This window comes from Zymoseptoria tritici, chromosome 7, assembly GCF_000219625.1.
Source record: "Zymoseptoria tritici IPO323 chromosome 7, whole genome shotgun sequence".
Classification (NCBI taxonomy): domain Eukaryota; kingdom Fungi; phylum Ascomycota; class Dothideomycetes; order Mycosphaerellales; family Mycosphaerellaceae; genus Zymoseptoria; species Zymoseptoria tritici.
In genome coordinates, this window is record NC_018212.1 from 594,777 (window position 1) to 613,042 (window position 18,266).

General features: G+C 50.8%; 6 protein-coding genes across 6 annotated transcripts; 3 read left to right on the forward strand and 3 right to left on the reverse strand.

Annotated features, from left to right (window-relative positions):
* Positions 1-4,684: 4,684 nt before the first annotated feature.
* MYCGRDRAFT_105090 (uncharacterized protein) lies at positions 4,685-5,406 on the forward strand (the record flags this gene model as incomplete). The annotated part of the gene is made up of 2 exons (XM_003850587.1): positions 4,685-4,989; positions 5,052-5,406. 2 exons carry the CDS (start codon positions 4,914-4,916, stop codon positions 5,321-5,323), a joined length of 348 nt encoding a protein of 115 aa, XP_003850635.1.
* Positions 5,407-6,251: 845 nt separating this feature from the next.
* On the forward strand, positions 6,252-7,314 carry MYCGRDRAFT_44869 (uncharacterized protein; the record flags this gene model as incomplete). Its single annotated transcript, XM_003850588.1, has 2 exons — positions 6,252-6,727; positions 6,780-7,314. 2 exons carry the CDS (start codon positions 6,252-6,254, stop codon positions 7,312-7,314), a joined length of 1,011 nt encoding a protein of 336 aa, XP_003850636.1.
* Positions 7,315-8,325: 1,011 nt separating this feature from the next.
* Positions 8,326-9,729, reverse strand: MYCGRDRAFT_45343 (uncharacterized protein; the record flags this gene model as incomplete). Its single annotated transcript, XM_003851183.1, has 2 exons — positions 8,326-8,716; positions 8,855-9,729. The coding sequence occupies 2 exons, from the start codon at positions 9,727-9,729 to the stop codon at positions 8,326-8,328; spliced, it is 1,266 nt and encodes a 421-aa protein (XP_003851231.1).
* Positions 9,730-12,316: 2,587 nt separating this feature from the next.
* Positions 12,317-13,070, forward strand: MYCGRDRAFT_81468 (uncharacterized protein; the record flags this gene model as incomplete). The annotated part of the gene is made up of 5 exons (XM_003850589.1): positions 12,317-12,431; positions 12,483-12,521; positions 12,581-12,608; positions 12,666-12,729; positions 12,788-13,070. 5 exons carry the CDS (start codon positions 12,350-12,352, stop codon positions 12,818-12,820), a joined length of 246 nt encoding a protein of 81 aa, XP_003850637.1.
* Positions 13,071-13,194: 124 nt separating this feature from the next.
* On the reverse strand, positions 13,195-13,878 carry MYCGRDRAFT_45640 (uncharacterized protein; the record flags this gene model as incomplete). The annotated part of the gene is made up of 1 exon (XM_003851182.1): positions 13,195-13,878. The coding sequence occupies one exon, from the start codon at positions 13,876-13,878 to the stop codon at positions 13,195-13,197; it is 684 nt and encodes a 227-aa protein (XP_003851230.1).
* A 357-nt stretch (positions 13,879-14,235) lies between these two features.
* On the reverse strand, positions 14,236-16,998 carry HHK17p (uncharacterized protein; the record flags this gene model as incomplete). The annotated part of the gene is made up of 1 exon (XM_003851181.1): positions 14,236-16,998. One exon carries the CDS (start codon positions 16,996-16,998, stop codon positions 14,236-14,238), a length of 2,763 nt encoding a protein of 920 aa, XP_003851229.1.
* Between the last annotated feature and the right edge of the window lie 1,268 nt (positions 16,999-18,266).

The window sequence follows — 18,266 nt, forward strand, 5'->3', positions numbered from 1 at the left end:
CGATACCGTCGTTGCAGAGCTAAGTTTCCTCCGGAGGATTAGAGAGGCCGTCGATCCCTCTTCCCTTACAACAACAACAACAACACGACCTAGAGGTACGCCTCCTATTAAAACACAAGCTACAGAACAACAGCACGATTCGAACGCCCTCTACGCTACAAACGCTACAAACAAGAAGAAGAAGAAGAAGCAGTCTACTCTGCCCTATATGCGTACCTCCTCGAAATCCGAATCGAAATCGCATGTCCCTAGAGACGTCGTCGCCCTCGAAAGGAAGCATACATGCACTTTAAAGAGCTGGAACTCGGTAGAATCTACAACTCTGCGATTAACCTACGTAGCTGTATACGTTTAGAAGCGGCATACAGTTCTATAAAGGCATATTAAGGATAAGAGAAGGCAGCGAGTTAGACAGCTGCTTTTGCACTGCTTTTGTACTGCTTTTGCACTACGTTTCGAATTTGCAGTATGCGTGCGTGCGAAGCGGAAGGATCCGCTGAAAATTCTGCAAAAAGCTTGGCACGAAAATTCTGCAGCCCTGGCTGCAGACAACAGACAACGACACTCGTTCGATTTCCTTTATCTTGCATTTGTTTAAAGTCCTTTGGCATTGCCTTAGGCACGGGGTCTCCCCTAAGGTTAAAGAATACTAAAAGAATTTGATTGTAAATAGATCTACTACCTTACTTGCAAGGCCGTCCTACATAGTTATAGACTCCAAAAGGACGTAAATGGAACAAACAAACAAACAAACAAACAAACAAGCCCTCCTTAGTCTCGTCCGGCATAAGGACGTAGAGTATAGGTAGGTAGATGCCGGTACGTATGCGAATAACTACTATTATAAGGGGGATGCTATATCGTTGCGTCTTATATATATAGTCTACGAGCTATACGTCGCTGTTATCCTTAAAGATCTATAGTAGTTGTAGATAGTACTATGCTAATCCTCGGAGGTTGTTAGCACGATCCTTTAGAGGCTTACTATGCTAGTAGCCCTTATCTTCTAGCGTTTTTAATACCCTCTTAACTAGCGTAAGGCTATCTAGCTGCTTTAATCGGAGGGCATACTATGCGTTATAAACATCGCGAGTTAGCTATAGAGTTATAGAGTTACTGCTAAACTACTTCTTATATTAGTAACGGTACTCCTTCGCGGATATACTAGCCTTACGTATGTTAGCGAGAAACTCGAGCATCTTAGCTCCTCGACCTTTACGGCGATATAGTAGTAGTCCGATAGCCTTACTACTAGCGTAGTTATAGACTAGAAGGCGACTAAGGGATATCTTCTACTTAGAGCTAGCCGACTTCCTATTAACCTTCGACACTATTACCGACATAGTGTAGCTAGTCTTCTTTAAGGACGACTCGCGTATAATAGTAATGCTAGCGGCATCGAGTCCTACCCTTCTCTTAACTATGTTAGCGTTACTAACACCCTTCGCACAGATCTACCTCTAACTAATAATAATACCGCCCTTCTTATCCGGCCCCTTCGAATAAATAGCCTCCTAGCTAGTCTCCTTAGTATAGTTGTAGAGCTATACTTTAGTAGCTTCCTATAAAGGGAATCGGAGCCCTTCGACGACTAGCGGAGCAATAGCATTAAAATAAGATGCGCGGTAACTACTACCGCCGATTAAGAAGGCGCTCTTATCGACCTAAATCCGCGCGGCGGTAACGCTCTAAGAAACAATAATACTACCGGCGGCGGTAACGCTCTTAGAAATAATAACACTACCGGCGCTAGCTTCTTTAATATTACTACCCTTATCGATATCCTTCCGCTAACTAATTTCCTTATAGATACCGCGTATCTCGCGCTCCTTTAATACCTCTTCCTTCTCCTATAGCTCTAGTATGTCGAACTCCTCCTACGGCATATTACTATTATCCTTATCCTTATCCTTATTAAGAAACGCGCGTTCGTAGGTAGACGGCGGCGCGGCGGTAGAGCTAGCTATAGCGGTAGTAGTAGAGCCGGATATAGCAGAAACAATAGGAGGCATAGTATACTACGGCGACGACGAGGGTATAGGATAGCGATTAAAACGCGTCTAAGATTACTACAAAAATAGGTAAGAAACGCGATACGCGTAGATTCGAGTCCCGTGTACGTAACTAGCTAAGGCTATAAATAAAAATGAGTAAGGCTATAATTAACAACGGGGGTCTAGTAGAACCTCTCCTATATACGAAGATTAGTACCTAGCGACGACTACCCTACATACGCCCTATCTAAGCAAGTATCGCTATGTCCTCTAGCATAGATTAGTACGCTGTCCGAACTACTTTCTAGGTCCTATAGGAACGTTGTATGCGTATGCTTAAGGGATACACCGTGTCGATTAGCCTATTTCCTCGTATTAAGGCTATTAACCTAAGGTAAGAAATAAGCGGTTAACACTACGACGCATTCGGATTCTATATTTGAAGCCTACTAGAAGAGAGGGCTATGCTATGTACGGGCTACGCTATATACGGCTTAATGTCGAGGATCCTTCTACAACTACTACTACTTCTATAGCTAATATTATTACAACTAGTAGTTACAACGAGGTGTTTAATAGCTTAAATTTATCGTATTAATTATATCTATTAGCCCTAAGCAGCTTAAAGTCGTTGCCTTAATGTTATACGTATTAGTAGCTTAGAGGATTTAGCTACTTATGCACCGGCCCTTTAACCCCCCCTTAACATAAAGGGCAGTTTAAACACTACTACTAGCTTCTTCTTTACTACACGACGTTTAGCTAGCTATGCTTTGCGTACAGAGGCTTAGAGGTCTATATTTAGCTATAAATTAACCTCCTTATGCTCCTTCTAAGCAGCCTTCTTAGCCCTCTTTTATGCCGCCTTAAAGAGCCTGTCTGCCTTAGCTTGTATCCGCTCTTTAGCTCTTAATTAATTATCTACCTTCTTCGCAATAGCGTTAGCTTCCTTCTACTTCTTCTTAGTAACCTTCTTAGCCTCCTTAGTAGCTATAAGCTCTATACTAGCTTATAGTTTAGCCGGTAAATAGAACTAAGCTGCTTAGCCTTATAGTAGAGCTAGTAATAGCTTGCTACGTTGTCGCTTCTGCTTCTCGTTCTTAAAGGACTAGCGTAGGCTACTACACTCGCTCTTAAGTAGCTAATTCTACGTCTATATATATATAAGGGTGTTAGTAAGCTTCTAAATCGCCCTGCGTTCCTTCTTATTCTTAGGCTTCTTTAATACGCTCTTTATTAGCCGTCTTGTCTCCCGCTAGTTGTTAGAGATAATAGAGGTGTCTATGCCGGCGGTAGAGGGTCTAGCGGTGCTTAGCCTTAAATCGTCGTTATCGTTATTAGCGGTGCCTAGCCGAGAGCTATTACTAAAGTAGATGTGTTTGCCCTTAGGCTCTTAAAACTTCTTTAATACTAGCGAGGGATCTAGTAGATAAAGGCTAGTCTTGCGGAAGCTAGAAGCAATATTAGCTAGTATAAACGCCTTCTTATAAGCTAGCTAGAAGAGCTGGAAGAAGTTACGCTTTGTAACTACTAATAGCCCTTTAGACTACTAGATAAAGCGTAATAGCTAAGAACTATAGTAGCTAGATAGTGCACCGAAGACACTAATATCTAGAGGTTGTAGGCGGTATGTTAAATAAGGTAGAAACACTACAACGAAGATGCGGTGTTTTATATAGAACTGTAAGAACGCTATGTTTACGTATAATCCATAGCCGTTAATAATAAGTAGTCTATAGCCTCTACCTGCCTTCTACCTCGTTTAAGGCTCGAATATCTTCGTAAGCTAATAAAGTCTAAGGCTATTGTTAGTCTAGCCGTTTAGTAATAATGCGAAGAAGGTATAGTGCTCTTTAATATTAAAGTCCTATAGCTACGAGGACTAGATGTTGCTAGTTACTACCTTATATATTAATGCCGGTAGTAGTAAGGTTAGGTTAGTATAGATATACGCTATTAAGGTAATCTATTTACGACTGCCGTCTTAAATGTTGCTAATAAGCCGGCCTAAGAGGAAGTAATCCTTTGTAAATACCCGTCGTAACTTCTAAAGTATACTAATTAAGAAGCCCTTCTCGTCTATATTATAGGTATTATAAGTCTTAATATTATACTACTCCTTCTTGCTTTTAATTATGTCGAAGTAGGCCTTATATTGCCTTAAAGAGTCCGCCTTCTTCCTACTCTTATCTAGTAGATTAAGGTATCTCGAATTAATGTGCTTCTTATGCCTTCTTACAAACCGTCGTACCTATTTCCGCTCTAGCCTAACCTTCGTAATATCGTAAACGAAGGTAAGAACTATTGCCGGTGTCGGTAGAATGCCTCTACGTATAAGGGTGTCGATATAGGCTACGAGGGTGCGCTCTTGTTAGTATAATAAAATCGAGTTATTCTTATCGCGTTAGGTACGAGATTCGTTAACCTTGCGCTATCGTCGAGATAAAGTGCTACGATAGACATTATGCTTCGTCGCAATTTCTAAAATATTCTTTACCTCTGCCTCTTTTAGCTCCTTTAATGCATCGTCTATCGGAGCTATAGTTATAGTGTGTTAATTCGTGGAAGATTAGCTAACATTATGGATTTCGACGTTCTCGAAATTCGAGCGTGCACAGCGTGGCCCGTGCACAGCTTGGCCCTCTCTTCTATTCCTTCGCTGCCCTCAACCTTTCTCTTCGCAATCTGCCTCCACGTTCATCTCCTCATCGTACCTCGGGCTTTATCCTACCTTCAAGTCATCTCCATCTGCTCCTGGCTACCCGCAAGCCATTCTCTCCTCGTCCTTTCCCCAAAACCATTGCCACGGCCAACACCAATCCCAAGACATTCCACCATGCAGCTCAAGACCTACCTCCTCATCGCCGCAACGACCATGTCAGCCGCAGTCGAAGCCCGAGCCCTGAACGTCCGAACGCAATGCATCATTCCCTCAACTCTACCCACTGGTGGGGGCGCCGCAAAGGATGTCTGCGTCGGGGCCGGGGGCCGCTTCGTGAGTCATGGCTTTGTCGAACGTGCCTTTCATGTTGGCTGACCTCCTTCTCCTCCTCTCCGACAACAGCTCGGCCAAATCTACTGCTGCATCGAAGTTCACGACTATGTGGACTTCTACAAGGAGGCTTGCCTCGAGGAGGGGGGAAATCCGCAGTACGCTTCTCAAGGCCCGGACTGCTATTAGGATTGGTTGCGGGAAATTGTTTGGGGTCCTGTGCTGGTACCAGAGATGGCGGGTGGGAGTGAGGAGAGGTCATTGGGCTGTCCGTGGGTTCGTCGCAGTGTTCCGTAGCGCGTCCATGCATTCAAGACGGACAAGAGTTTGCTTGTGAACGGGTGGAAGGCTTGGTCGTGATTTGGATCTTCAAACGACGCTCTGTGGCTTCGACTTCTCAATTCAAAATTGCTTCCAAGTTTTCATGCAAGGTTCACCTGAGCATCTCTCATCAGATCGGATTTTCGCTTCTGGTGAGAAGGTGCCAGTGTGAATATTGATGGCTGTCTCCATCAAATCCGTCAGCAATTTGATGGGAGATCCATGAAACCGGTTCCCTCTGGTTCGGCTTGATCGCCCCGTCCGTTCACCGATTCTCCGCCTCCGTCCATCGTCACTCCTCCCGAATAGTCTCACGTTTTCGATGTATTTCTCCTTCTCCTTCTCCCTCTCGCACCACTTCTCACAATCACCGGTATTCATTAATTGGCCTCTCGCTGTCGACACACTACGCGCCGGACAGACTCCCCCACAGAACTGATCAGCAAAGGCCAATTCAGCAGATCCATCGACTTCCACCTCATCCCGGCAGAAGGCAAATCCACTCCTCGATCCCGGCCATGGACGGCGACGGACGGAACCATGACAGCAACGACAACGCACAAAAACACGACTTTGACCAACGCTACGATGGTCCTTTCGATCAACCCTCACCTCCCGCCGACCTCCGCGTGACAACACACCACTCCGACTCCGTATTACCCGCGTCAGCACTCAAAACCACCACATCAAACACACCGTCCGCCGGACGCAAAAAGAGCGTCCAGCTACCATGGGCCAACTCAATGCCAACAACACGGAAGAGCATGGATCCCAACGGTGGCAGGAAACGCCCAGAACCATCACATGCGACGCGTAAAAGTATGGATGCTCCAGGGAGGAAGAGCATGGACTATGGCGGCAGGAGCTCGCGAGACTTTGATGTCCGTCGCGATGGACCCTACGGGCGTCCCTCTCTGGCCATGACCCGACGTAGATCTTCAGGAATGATTGCGCACGGGAATGAAGTGTCAAATCGCGAACAGCTACAAGCAGAACAACGGCGGCAGAGTGTGGAGGCGAATGGTGATGTGGAGAGGCGCGCGGAAGGAGGCAGTCAAGACAGTGACATCTCAGAAACGATTGGATTCGAACCGGAACCTCCGCCACTCAACTACGATCTGCGATCACGGAAATGGGCGATACTCTTCTTCTGGTCAATGGTGCTGATTGACTGTATCGTTGCGCCTGTCGCACTGTACTTCACACTCTGGTATATGACGGACCTTTCGCCCAACCTGGTCTTCACTATCGTCACAGCTGCCCTAGGAGGCGTCAGTATCTTCGAATACTTCATCCGCGCATGGCGACTATTCCGCAAGAACAGCACATGTCGCGTAATCGGCGCACACCGCTGGTATTTCGACTGGTTCCACTTCAACTTCACCCTCGGCTGGGTCGCAGTGATGATCGAGTTGATTGTGTAAGTTCTTGCGATCCCGATTTCTCAGAACACCCTACTTACGAATTTCCAGCGGCACGGTCCAAGAGAACCCTCCCATCCGCCTCCTCGCCATGCCCCTCCCCTCGATGCTCTTCGTCTTCGGCACCGAACTCCTCCTCGTCGACCTCCTCCGCTACTACCAAATCCCCTCCCCATGCCGCATGTCCTCTATCCCCAAGGGCGCCCAACTGCGTCCCGCAATCTACACCATGATCGAAGACGTCATCGCAGTCGACGGCAGCGGCGGCACACCCTACCGCGAAGCCCTCAACAAACGCTACGAAGCGAGCCATGTCTTCCGCGCCATGTTACGCCGTTTGGGTGTGTTTTGGGCCTTTGGAGCGGAAGGGTGTGCGGTTGTGACGACCGTACTGGTTTTTACGATTCAGCATGAGGCGGCTTTTGTGGTGGGGTGGAGTTTTCCGTTTGCGTGGGCGGCGGTGTGGGCGTTTGTGACGATTGGGTATGTTAAGAGGAAGTTGAGGGAGGAGAGGACGGTTTGGGAGGAGGAGATTTTGGAGAAGAGTGGAGGGGTGAGGGTTGAGGATGGTGGGTTGGCGGAGTAGAGTGACGCTGACGAGGCGAAGAGTTTGGTGAGGCGGTCGTTGTTCACTTTTTGATGAAGTTTGGGAAGAAGAATGTACGAACTGATGGGGGTGGCATTGGATGGTTTGATGAGGAAGTGAGATTACAGTATCGCTAATAATGGACAGGAGCGTTGGCGCCTCACTTGAGGTATATGACTTTGTGACTGCATCGAGGTCTCCCACTGTACAGAACGAGCCCATGCAGATTCTCACGACGAGGCAGCCAACAGGAGCTCCCGGCGCAGCTCGTCCGGCGCAATCGATTGCCGGAAACGCAGCAGCTATCATGGCCGTGTCCATCAGTCAGTCCTGGTATATCCGGCAGACTCAGACTTTCCTCTTTATGTTGCAATTCATCAAAGCACGCCTCTCACAAGTGCTGTGCCCATTGTTTGAAGGCGAGAGTCCACGATGAGTCGGCTTGACTTTCCTAGTATGCACGATCCTGTGGGTACTGCTTGAGCCGGGAATGCTCACCATCAAGAGGTCCTAATGAGGCGAAGGATTATCTCCCTCATTCGAGGAATGTCGTGCTAGACGGACGTGAGATGATCCAGCAGACACGGTGCTCTGAGTGCGGAACCCCGAGATTGATGCCAAAATTGATGGTCTAGAGGGTATCCAGGAGTATCCTGGCCCCGAGCAGGCAGAAGGACAGTGATTCACAAAGCGAAATCGGAGTGTGGATGCTTGGGATGTTTTTCGAATCTGCCATGTGATCAAATCATGGTGAGGTCTGTCGGTGGGATGTGATCAACTCACGCTCGGTGCACAATTGCTTTGGAGGCCGGAGTACTTGCGTACTGAAACAATTGTTTCCCGTTCCCATCTGCCTTCATGGTGATTCCCTTCGATCAAGGAATATTTGTGCATCAAATCACAATGAGTGGAGGATAATTTCCATGCCACAGCCGCCACCGTAAATGCAATGCAAATGTTCGCTTCAACGCTCAGAATCCAATATGCACGAGGGTCCTCCAAACCTCATCCTTACACATCTCTCAACAAATGTCTATACCTCCTCTGCACGGCCGTCGGCAGCACGCTTGCCGCCTGCTTCAATCTGTCCTGCTCGAACGGCAGATTCTCCTTCTCGATCGCGTCCATGACATAGCTCGCAACGGTATTCATCGTCAAGGGTGGATCTCGACAGAAACGCGCGACTTCGTTCAGCTCGAAATGCTGCACATGCCAGAGATGGTAGGCGCGCATCACAGAGTCGCTGGCAGGTCTCTTCAGGTCCGCAGCTGATTCGGCGCGACGGGTGCGGATCCAGGTGTCCGCTCTTTGGTTTTCCGGGCATGGCAGTGGATTATTCTTAGCTGGCGTGGATTTTGGAAGTGGCGCGGCTGTAGCTTTCTCCCTTTTGGACGGAGCGAAACTCGGGATCGGTTGCGCTTCATTCGACGGCAATGCATCATGTTCGCTAGCGGACGACGAGATTGCTGGAAGCGAGGGATAGTCTACGTTCAGCGTGCTCGCGGCGGCCAAGCTGGCAGACGGTCCGATGAGCTCAGACGCGATCCCCGAGTTGAGATCGAGATGGTCAAGAGCGTCAAGAGCATCGTAGAATTCCTCGCCCTCTTGCTCAATCTCACCTGCTGCGGAAGCATCAACGGTCACCACCGGCCCAGCTGTGCGCTTTCCACCTTTGTGTATCATTTCTCCAGTCCCCAGCACCAGTGGTCCGCCTGTTTCATAGAACGCTGGGAGCGGTGGCTTTGGTTTCATCAGCTTACGCTCGTTGTCCAGTGTGTGATATAGCATAAATCCGGCGTATGCGTCCGCAGCGGCGTAGTGGGTTTGTTCCACATTCAAAGGTCTCGACCAGTCACTCATCCGAACGTCGTCTTTCTTGATTGGCAAATGGAGGATGGTCTGTACTTGCTTGGCCATGGACACCGGTTTGAAGTTGACACCACCTTCGTGCTTGACGATGCGAAAGAGATGGCTCAGCTCGAAGACGCCCTTCATGTCAACATCGAGCCACTTGCGCATTCGAGTTGCATCGCCTCCAATGTTCACCCCGGCCTTGGTGACATTCGGGTCCTCGAGAATCTTCCGCAGGGTTGGCGGCATGAGTTGCTCGACACTCTTCCCATCGAAGTAGGCAACATGGAACAGACCAATCTTGTCGCCAGCGGCCAGTTGAATCAACGAAACATTCTTCTTCGGGCCAGACTTCTCATTGGCGCCTGGTTCCCATTCAATGTCGAAACCGAGGATCGGCTCGTTGAGGAAAAGCTGTGCTCGCTTCTCGCTGACCTCAAACTTGCTGCAATACAGCACCTTGGGTGTGTCGCCTTCGGGTCCTTTGTACAGTTTGTGATGCCAGTAGGCTGCGTCGGTGTTGCGCGAGGCCATGGCTGCGCTGCGGTGCGTGTCTGCGGACATCTGGTACGTGAGGATAGTCTGAGGCTCTTCGGTGTTGGTGTCCGATTCTGAAGGGCTCGAGTCGTCCATCTCCGCGGCGGATGCTGGGGTGACAGATGTAATCGTATCTGGCGAGACCTCCAAAGACTGATTGCTGCCTTCTGCGGATTTCTGTTCCTGCGCATTATCGGATTCGACATCAGCTGCCGCGTTATTCCCAGATGCAGCCGCGAACCGTGAAAACGCATCGGTAAACATTGAGATGGCTTCGACGCCACCTGACCTCGTAGCTCGCTCGCCGTTGCCGGACCAAACTTCCTCGAGCGAAGGCTCAACAGACCAGAAGGACGAAGCGGGCATGGCCTCAATATCAAATGCCAAAGCGCGGTGTTCCTCTTGCATTGTCTGCGACGGCTTGAAGCTCTTTGAAACCCTCACGCGCTTTCGCGGAAGACTTGCGCTTCTCTTCGCTGTCGGAACTGGCGTTCGAGCCTGCACTGCCGGCAACGGAAGTGACAACGATCGGCGCTTCCGTTGTTGCTGTATGGCCAGACCAAGGGATTCTAGAGCATCGTGAAGCCGCGAGCGATGTTCCGTGATGCACTGCTTTATGATGTTGTCGTTGGACTTCTGCTGAGCTTCAGTGAGGAGGCCAGAGTCGTACTCGAGCACGAAACGCTCGCGAAGTTTCGCTTCCAACGCGTTTTGCGCGTCCCTCGCTCTGTTCACCTCGTCCAGCAACTCGCGGCGCTCTCTGTCGAGATCTTCGCCGTCATTGAGATAATTACTGACACCTCTTACCGTGTTGTCCATGTTGAGCGTTTCGACGAAGACAGCTTTTTCCCACGGGTGATCGCCAAGCAATGACTCGAAAGCACTCAATCTTCGGACATTCTCAAGGACATTCAAGACGAGGTTGACAGATCTGTACGCCCTATCGATCTCGTCTTTTTCGACACTCAAACGTCCACGATGTGCCTCGCCCGCGCCGATCAGCTTCTTCGCAGCCTCGTCCTTCTCTCTGGCCAAAGCCTTCCTCTGCCTGCGAAATGGCTCGATCATAAGAGCGTGCGCCAGGTCTACGTTGTCAAAGGCATTGTGATGCTCCTCGATAAAGTGATGCCTGACCAGCCATCGATGGAAATGGGTCGCACGTTTCATCTCCGAGAAGTCGTCTTGGAGCTGCTGTCGAAGTCCCGCCATAGCTTCGCCAGCTTTGTTAGCATTGCCGGCCTGTGCATCGAGATATTCCCCGATAGCCTTGAATATCCCGGGGAACTTGTTTGCCTGACGCAAGAATGTGAGCTTCTCGGACTTGTCAAATGCCTCTCTCGACTTCCGCCAAAGGTTCTCCTCGGTAGTGATTCGCGACATCGCGCTGTGAGCGATCTGCAGCGTGTCTCCAGTGGCGTCGTCAAGCTCCTTGTACATGCCCCGATATTGCGCATACGTGGCACGATCTGCTTTGCGAGATGTACGACCGTCGACTTCCTTTTTCAGCTTGCGCTCTCTTTCATACAAGCTTGAGTAGGCATTGTGGAGGTCTTTATTTGCCTCGTTGAGCTGAGTGATATCCTTATCGCGCGCATTGATCGTGTCCTTGTACGCTATCTTTTGTTGTGACATTAACGCATTCAAGCTCACTGTCTGCTCCGCATGCAGCTTCTGTTCCTTTTGCAATTGACTCTTGAGCTCCGAGTTCTCTGCCTGTAGACCCTGTATGCTGTACGCTCTCACAAGATCAGGCAGTCTCTTGACGGCTGCTAGCTCGCTATCCGATTTCATCTTCTGCGTCTTGATCTGCTCCCTGAGGATATTCTTCTCCTTCTCGGATCTTCCGTGAGCACTGTTATTGATACCCTCAAGTTCCGAGATCCTCGCATTCCGAGCGCTGATGGTAGCGTCCTTTTGTTTGAGAGCTCTGTCAAGATCTTTGGACTTGTCCTTTAACGCAGCCAAATCTTTATCGAGTCGAGCGACCTTTTCCAACAAGCTTTTGTTGGTCCCTTGCGATTGCGAGAACATCCCGGGACGCATCTTGTGAGAGTCATCCGCCGACATGGTTGCACTGCTCGTGAATTCCCGTGTGGAAGAATGTCCGCGGTCGAAAGTCCGGCTTCGCTCTGTAGGGACGGATCGCAAAGACGACCAGGTTGAATCTCGAGAGCTGCTACGTGAGCTGTGGGCGAAGACGATCCCTCGCGATCGATCCCATCGTTTGTCCAAGCGCCGTGTCGATGGAAGGCGCTGTGCTGGACTTGGAGTCGCAAGATAGCTTGCGTCGAAGCTGGCGATTGGCTCTGCGGGCCCTTTCACCGAAATCGATGCTGCGGGAGCGCATGCAATACGGCGGAAGTGGTTGGCCACTTCGCTGAAGCCGGAGGTCGGAAGCGACATTCCAGTGTCGACATGCCTTGCGCCAGTCGGTTGTGTCGAATGTGGAGGAGGAGACGATGCCGCAGATGGTTCGGAAACAAAAAAGTGGTTGACGATGTGAAGCTGAGAGTTGATCTTAAAAGGCCGAAGTGCTCCCGCGCTCTTGACGCGCCCTCAGCTGACTAGAGACTCTAAATGCGATTGAGAAGAACCTCATGTGCAATACGGACTAGATTCTACACCATCATATCGCAATTCACCCAAGATGTCCTCGCAACTGCTCCCGCTAGAGCTCATTGACAGATGTGTCGGCTCGCCGATATGGGTGATCATGAAGGGCGACAAGGGTGAGCTCAGTCGAGTTTGGAGCAAAGTTGGCAAACACTTACATCGGACAGAATTCAGTGGCACTCTACTCGGTTTCGATGACTTCGTCAGTATGTGTCCAATGTTACGATGGGTCTGTCCGACTCTATACTGACGATCTGGCACACAGATATGGTGCTTGAAGACGTGACGGAATAGTACATCTCTCATCTGGCTTCAGCGAAGACAAGCCTTGTGTACTGATCTCTGCGCAGCGACTACTCTGGCGCTCAAACGAAGCTTCCAAAGATTCTCTTGAATGGCAATAATGTGGCGATGGTACGATGAGAATGGTGTCGTACGACCGCAGGCAGAGACTGAGACTAACGTGGTGCAGCTTATTCCGGGAGGCATGCCAGACCAGAACTGATGATCGGCGCACGAGAGGGCGTCCATACTCAGGGGCTGAGCCTACGATTTGCTCTCGTGTCTATCACAGACACAAGCGAAGAAACTGGCTCCGAAGCAGATTGCGATTGGCATCGAGAGCCGAGCGAAGATACCACCGACGAGCGCCCGTTGGACGAGCAGGTCTGCGATGAGGTGCAAGTTATTATGCCACGCCTGCACCAAGATGTCAATGAAGCATCTACGGCCATCATAGAGAATGGCTCACATAGCACGCTCGGTCTTGGAATGTTTTCGATTCAGGAAGACTTCTGTGCATCATGAATAACAGACAGCTTCTTTCACCTGGCATCCATCCTATACCCACGAAACTCCACATCGTGACTCTCCGCAAACCTACGGACTCAACCGATCAATCTTCCACTTCCCACCCTCATCCTTTGTATACCTAAACCGATCGTGCAATCTCGAATCCCTCCCCTGCCAAAACTCCACCATCTCCGGCTTAACCCTCAGCCCACCCCAAAAGTCCGGCACAGGAATCTTCTCCTGCCCTTCAAACCTCTTCTCCGTATCTCTAACCTGCTGCTCCAATTCCTCCCGATCCCTCAACACCTTACTCTGCTGGCTCGTCCAAGCACCAATGCGACTCCCTCTCGCTCGCGTATCGTAGTAAATCTGACTCTCCTCCGCCGTAAGCCGTTCGCACGGTCCTTCCACCCGGACTTGACGCTCGAGTTCTTGCCACCAGAAAGTCAGAGCGGCATTGGGATTCGACTCGATATCCGCCGCTTTGCGAGATGTGCCGAAATTGCTGTAGATGACGAATCCATTGTCGTCCATTTCTTTGAGGTAGACGGTGCGAGCGCTGACTTTTCCGGAGGGGAGGTGCGCGGTTGAGAGAGTGACTGTCTCCGGGTGGTTTACTTTTTCTGCATTGGCGTGCTTGAACCAGATGTCGAATTGTTGAAAAGGGTTTGCGTCCATTTGGTGGAGTTCTAAGGCGCCTTTGGTGAATTGCGCGGCTTGGTTGGTGCCATCTTGTCCGCCTGGGGCGAAGACTCGTTTCTCTGACGACATGTTTCTTTTGATGAGATGGCTGGAGAGATGTCGGATGCTGGCTAAAGATCTGCTTTGGAGCATCTAGCTGGTGTATCGTGCTCAAAGCTTGTGTATCAAAAATGTGTATGTGTTCACTAGATATTTCAACGTCGATGAAATGCAGTACGTCAATGTGATGAGTCAGCCCTTCATGGATGGACGGGAGTGTTCTCAAAGGCTGCGACAATCTTGGAGACAGTACAACAAGTACACATGTGGACATTCTTGAGGGGACAACTACCATCGCAGTAGGGCATTTCAACTTCCTTCTATATTTCTGTAGCCTCATAGATCATCATTCTAGACTCTGTACATAGTCTCCAAATCGTCTCATCATCAAGCCTCAATCGTCACGCCCTGAGCGACACTCTCTACATTCCCATTCTCGCTTTCCTGAGTCTGAATCTCACTGCGCGCACAATACTCCGTAATCAATCTCTGCAAGTCCATCAACTTGTAAGGCTTCGTCATGTATCCTTTCATGCCGACCTGTGCCGCCCGTTCCAGCGCGCCATCCGTAACATCAGCAGTGACAGCCAGAACTGTTGGACGCTTGACGACCGCGCCATGCTCAAGTCTCGCCGCGTCCATGCCCAGGATCCGCTGGGTGGCTTCGTACCCATCCATAAGCGGCATCCACAAATCCATCAAGACGACATCGACCTGTTCGGCGGGAGACCTGGCGACGCTCATTTGTCGCACTGCTTCAGTGCCATCATGGGCTTCGAGAATGTTCTTGTACCCGAACTTGGAAAGCATGCTGACTAGAAGTTTGCGGTTGATCTTGTTGTCTTCGGCGACGAGAAAGTTGAGCGGGTATTTCGTGGCGAGGTCGCGGTCAATGGCGGCATTAGAGCCGACTGATTTCCGATAGCGGCGGCGATGTCTCGGTCTCGGCGCGGTATCGTTGCTGCTCGTTGGCGAGGGTGGGGTGTTGGCGATAATGGGCGGATTGACGTTCGCGGCAAGCTCCATACAATGCTTCGGTGAGGGAGGTGTACGCGGGTGCGAGATGCCCGGGAGAGGCGAGTAGAAGAGTGGAGGGCCAACTGCGTCATGGAGAGCACGCGAGAGTCCTCGAGGGCTGGATGGTGCCGGCGGCAGAGGTCGGATGTGTGCAGAGTCCAGGTGCAGCTGGGCCTGCCGTGGCATGGGTGAGCTGAAAGGCGAGCCAGGCCTGCTGATTGTCTCTCCCGCCTGTAGTGGTATTTTTATCTCAAAATCCGTTCCACGTGTCATGCCACTGGTCTCTGCTCTTGTGCACATCAAATCGCCTCCCAACTTCCTTGCGATACCCTTCGCTACCATCAATCCGAGTCCAAGACCTTCATTTGAGCGAGTAGTGGATGCATTCTCTTGCGAGAATGGCTTGAACAACTTCGGTAAGAACGCCGCTGGAATGCCCTGACCATTATCCGACACTTTGATCGAGATGTATCGCGATCGACGACTCATCGTAGCATGCACGGTGATTCGACCGTTCGCCGAGTCGGTAAATTTGATCGCATTCAGTATCAAGCATGATATCAGCTTGCTCAAGTCCTTCTCGTCGATGAACAATGTGCTGGGCACGCTCGGATCAATGCTCCACTCGATATTCTTGTGTCCAGCTGACCCGTCGGAGCCTCTCGTGCGTACTTCAATAATCTCTCCTAGCTCCGTCTCTTGGGCAAACGCTGAGTCTGGTCGTCCACCAACCTTCAAGCTGTCGTTGATCACGGATTGTACGAGTTCGCCGAGGTTTGTGTGTCGAAGACCTGGCGCAATCATACGACTAGACGGAGCTAGCAGCTCGTTCGCAGAGCTGAGCTCGTTGGTCGGGAGTACATCGTCGCCTTCCTCTTCATCTGCTAGTCCCTTTTGAGCGGCAACTATCGGCGCGGCGCATCGACAATTTGTGTTTGAAGAGTCTTGCCCCAGTCGTGGCGCCTTCATCGAACCCGTACTTGCCGTTCGTGAGAACGCCTCTTCTCGTCTTCTCTTATTCGGCCGCGACAGTGGCAAGTTGCTGCCTGCAACCAAGATCTCTGGTCTTCGTTCGTAGTTCATCGGAGCCGGCGACATTGAATCATGAGATTCATGACTTGGTTCATCCAAGAGAGTCGGCGGTGCTTCCGGAATGGCCATGTCCATATCATAGGCGTGCACGACGTTATCTGCAGCCTCAACTGCTCGTCGAGAGCTATCCTGAACAATCTCAATGTTCGCCTTCAACGTTTCAAAGACCTTTCTAAGCGTTGGATCGTTCTGCCCTTCGACAGCATCTTGTACAGTCGCGTACATGACATCCAGCATACCTACGATTCCTTGCATGGGCGTGCGCAATTCATGTGAAAGACTGCCTGCGTACGGCCGAAGTGACTGGGCGAGGGTCACAACGTCGTGCGGGATGACTCTGCTTCCCTCCGCCGCCGGCGCGCGAACGAGATTGGCGCCAGCCGAGAACCTCTGCGCGATCATGTCTTCCATGGCGTGCATGATCATTTCGATGAATGCCCACGAGAGTTTCCTTTTCGCGGCGCCCTCTACCGACCACATTGCGCCAAAGTGGCCGAAGCACTTTCCTTGCTCGAACAATGGCACTGCAATGTAGGCTTCGCATGGCGTAGGCAACTGGTTGGGATTGTTCGTGATGAAGTCGTTGAGTCGGTCCGGAATGACAAACACCTTGTCGTGTCGCATGTATGCGCAAGGGCATCCGTATGCATGGAATCGGGTTGATTTGTACGTTTCCTTAGTACCGTCGTTCCCGCAGTAGTGTAGAGCAGCGGCCATCATGCAGGAACCGGGCTCGCCGAGTGGAGGCATCTCTACCGCAGATTCCTGATCATCGACCAGAATCCGCTTCATGATAAAGCATATCTCGGCGCCCAGTAACGACGATATGCCCTCCGTCGCTGCGGTCCAGAAGTCGTCGGTCGAAAGATGATTCAGACTGGCTTTCAATGCGATCAAAGACTCCAGCGCATTGTTCTCAGCCGGGGAATAGAGACGATCGATCTCCTCCTTGAATCCCGAATCTCCATGTTGAAGTACGTCCTGTGTGCCATGGAAGGGAAAGCAAATGCTTTGCCGCTCCATGGCTTGCGTGTCTTTCATCGTGACCGCCGCGATTTCCTGGCGATCTCTCACTGCTATCGGGCTATGTCACGCATCGGAATATGCGGAAGGCCGCCGACGTCCAAGTGCTGGATCCTTGATACCAAGCTGATCTCGTGTGGTATCAGTGTTTGTTCGGAGGTCAGTGAGGTGGTATGGACGAGGATCCCGCAGGTGTGCTAGTGATTGGTAATGAAATACAGAGCAAGTCAGGTCAAAGTCGGAGTTTCGCGAAATCTGCCTGAAGGATCCAGAAAACGAGTCGGGATCTTCGGTAGAGCGGTCCAGATCACAGATCTGCACTCGTGTTATCGGAGGCCACCAGAAATTGGGCTTGTTTGCTTTCCACTCGTGTCGTCGCAGGTTGTTGTTCAGTTGAAGTCGAAGGCGGACGCTCGAACTGCAGTAGACGACCAGGATGCTACCCTGGCTTCTACCACTCCACGAGCGGATGCTACGTCTGGGAAGAACGGCAGGCGCAGGGCCGGCCGTGGCGGCGCCAGAAAAGACGCCTCCAGTCTCATGTAACGTGCGTCGAACGGAAAAGAAGGTCTAGATCTGCTAGCACGGCACTTTAGCCTTTGCCGGCGATACGCTAGCACAGCTCTTGGCAAGCCCTGAAGAGTACCTTATCGATGAATGTTGCTCATCATCAAATCTCCAGGTTGTTCATTGATGCACGAATTCCACCACGACGCTGTGGGCAGATCCAGTGATGATGTCGTCTCACGCTGACTCCGATTTGCACTGCCGACTTCAAGGTATCACCTGCGACGTTGACGACAATCAGACATGGGCTGACGAGCCCCTACCCGGAGCGACGTCATCACACCACATGCCCAAGCCGACAGGACGGTCGAGGCCAGTCCAAAACGGCGTTTTGATCTTTTCGGTGTCCCGCCTGAAGTACGGGCCCACGGTGCATAGATCCTCACTGTGACGACGCGTGCCTCTCGGAGCTAAAGATTACCCTATAGGACCAGATAAGAGTCCTGAAGGCACCGACCATGATTTGGATCAGCCTGAAAGGTCGCATATCGCGGCAAACTCCAGGCACCGAGGCAAGAGGCTCAAGAAAAAATGCTTGCAGCGGTCGGAGGAGCGACCGTCGCACTCACATCGCGTGTCCTCACAAGTCTGGGCCGAAACGGCCCAAATCCCGGCCACCGAATCATGCAAGCGGAAAATCGTGGAAAATCAGGTCCAGAACTCTCAACCAAGAATGGGGATCTTCATCCAGGGTTTCAGCCACGTTTTCGGTCCCCTCT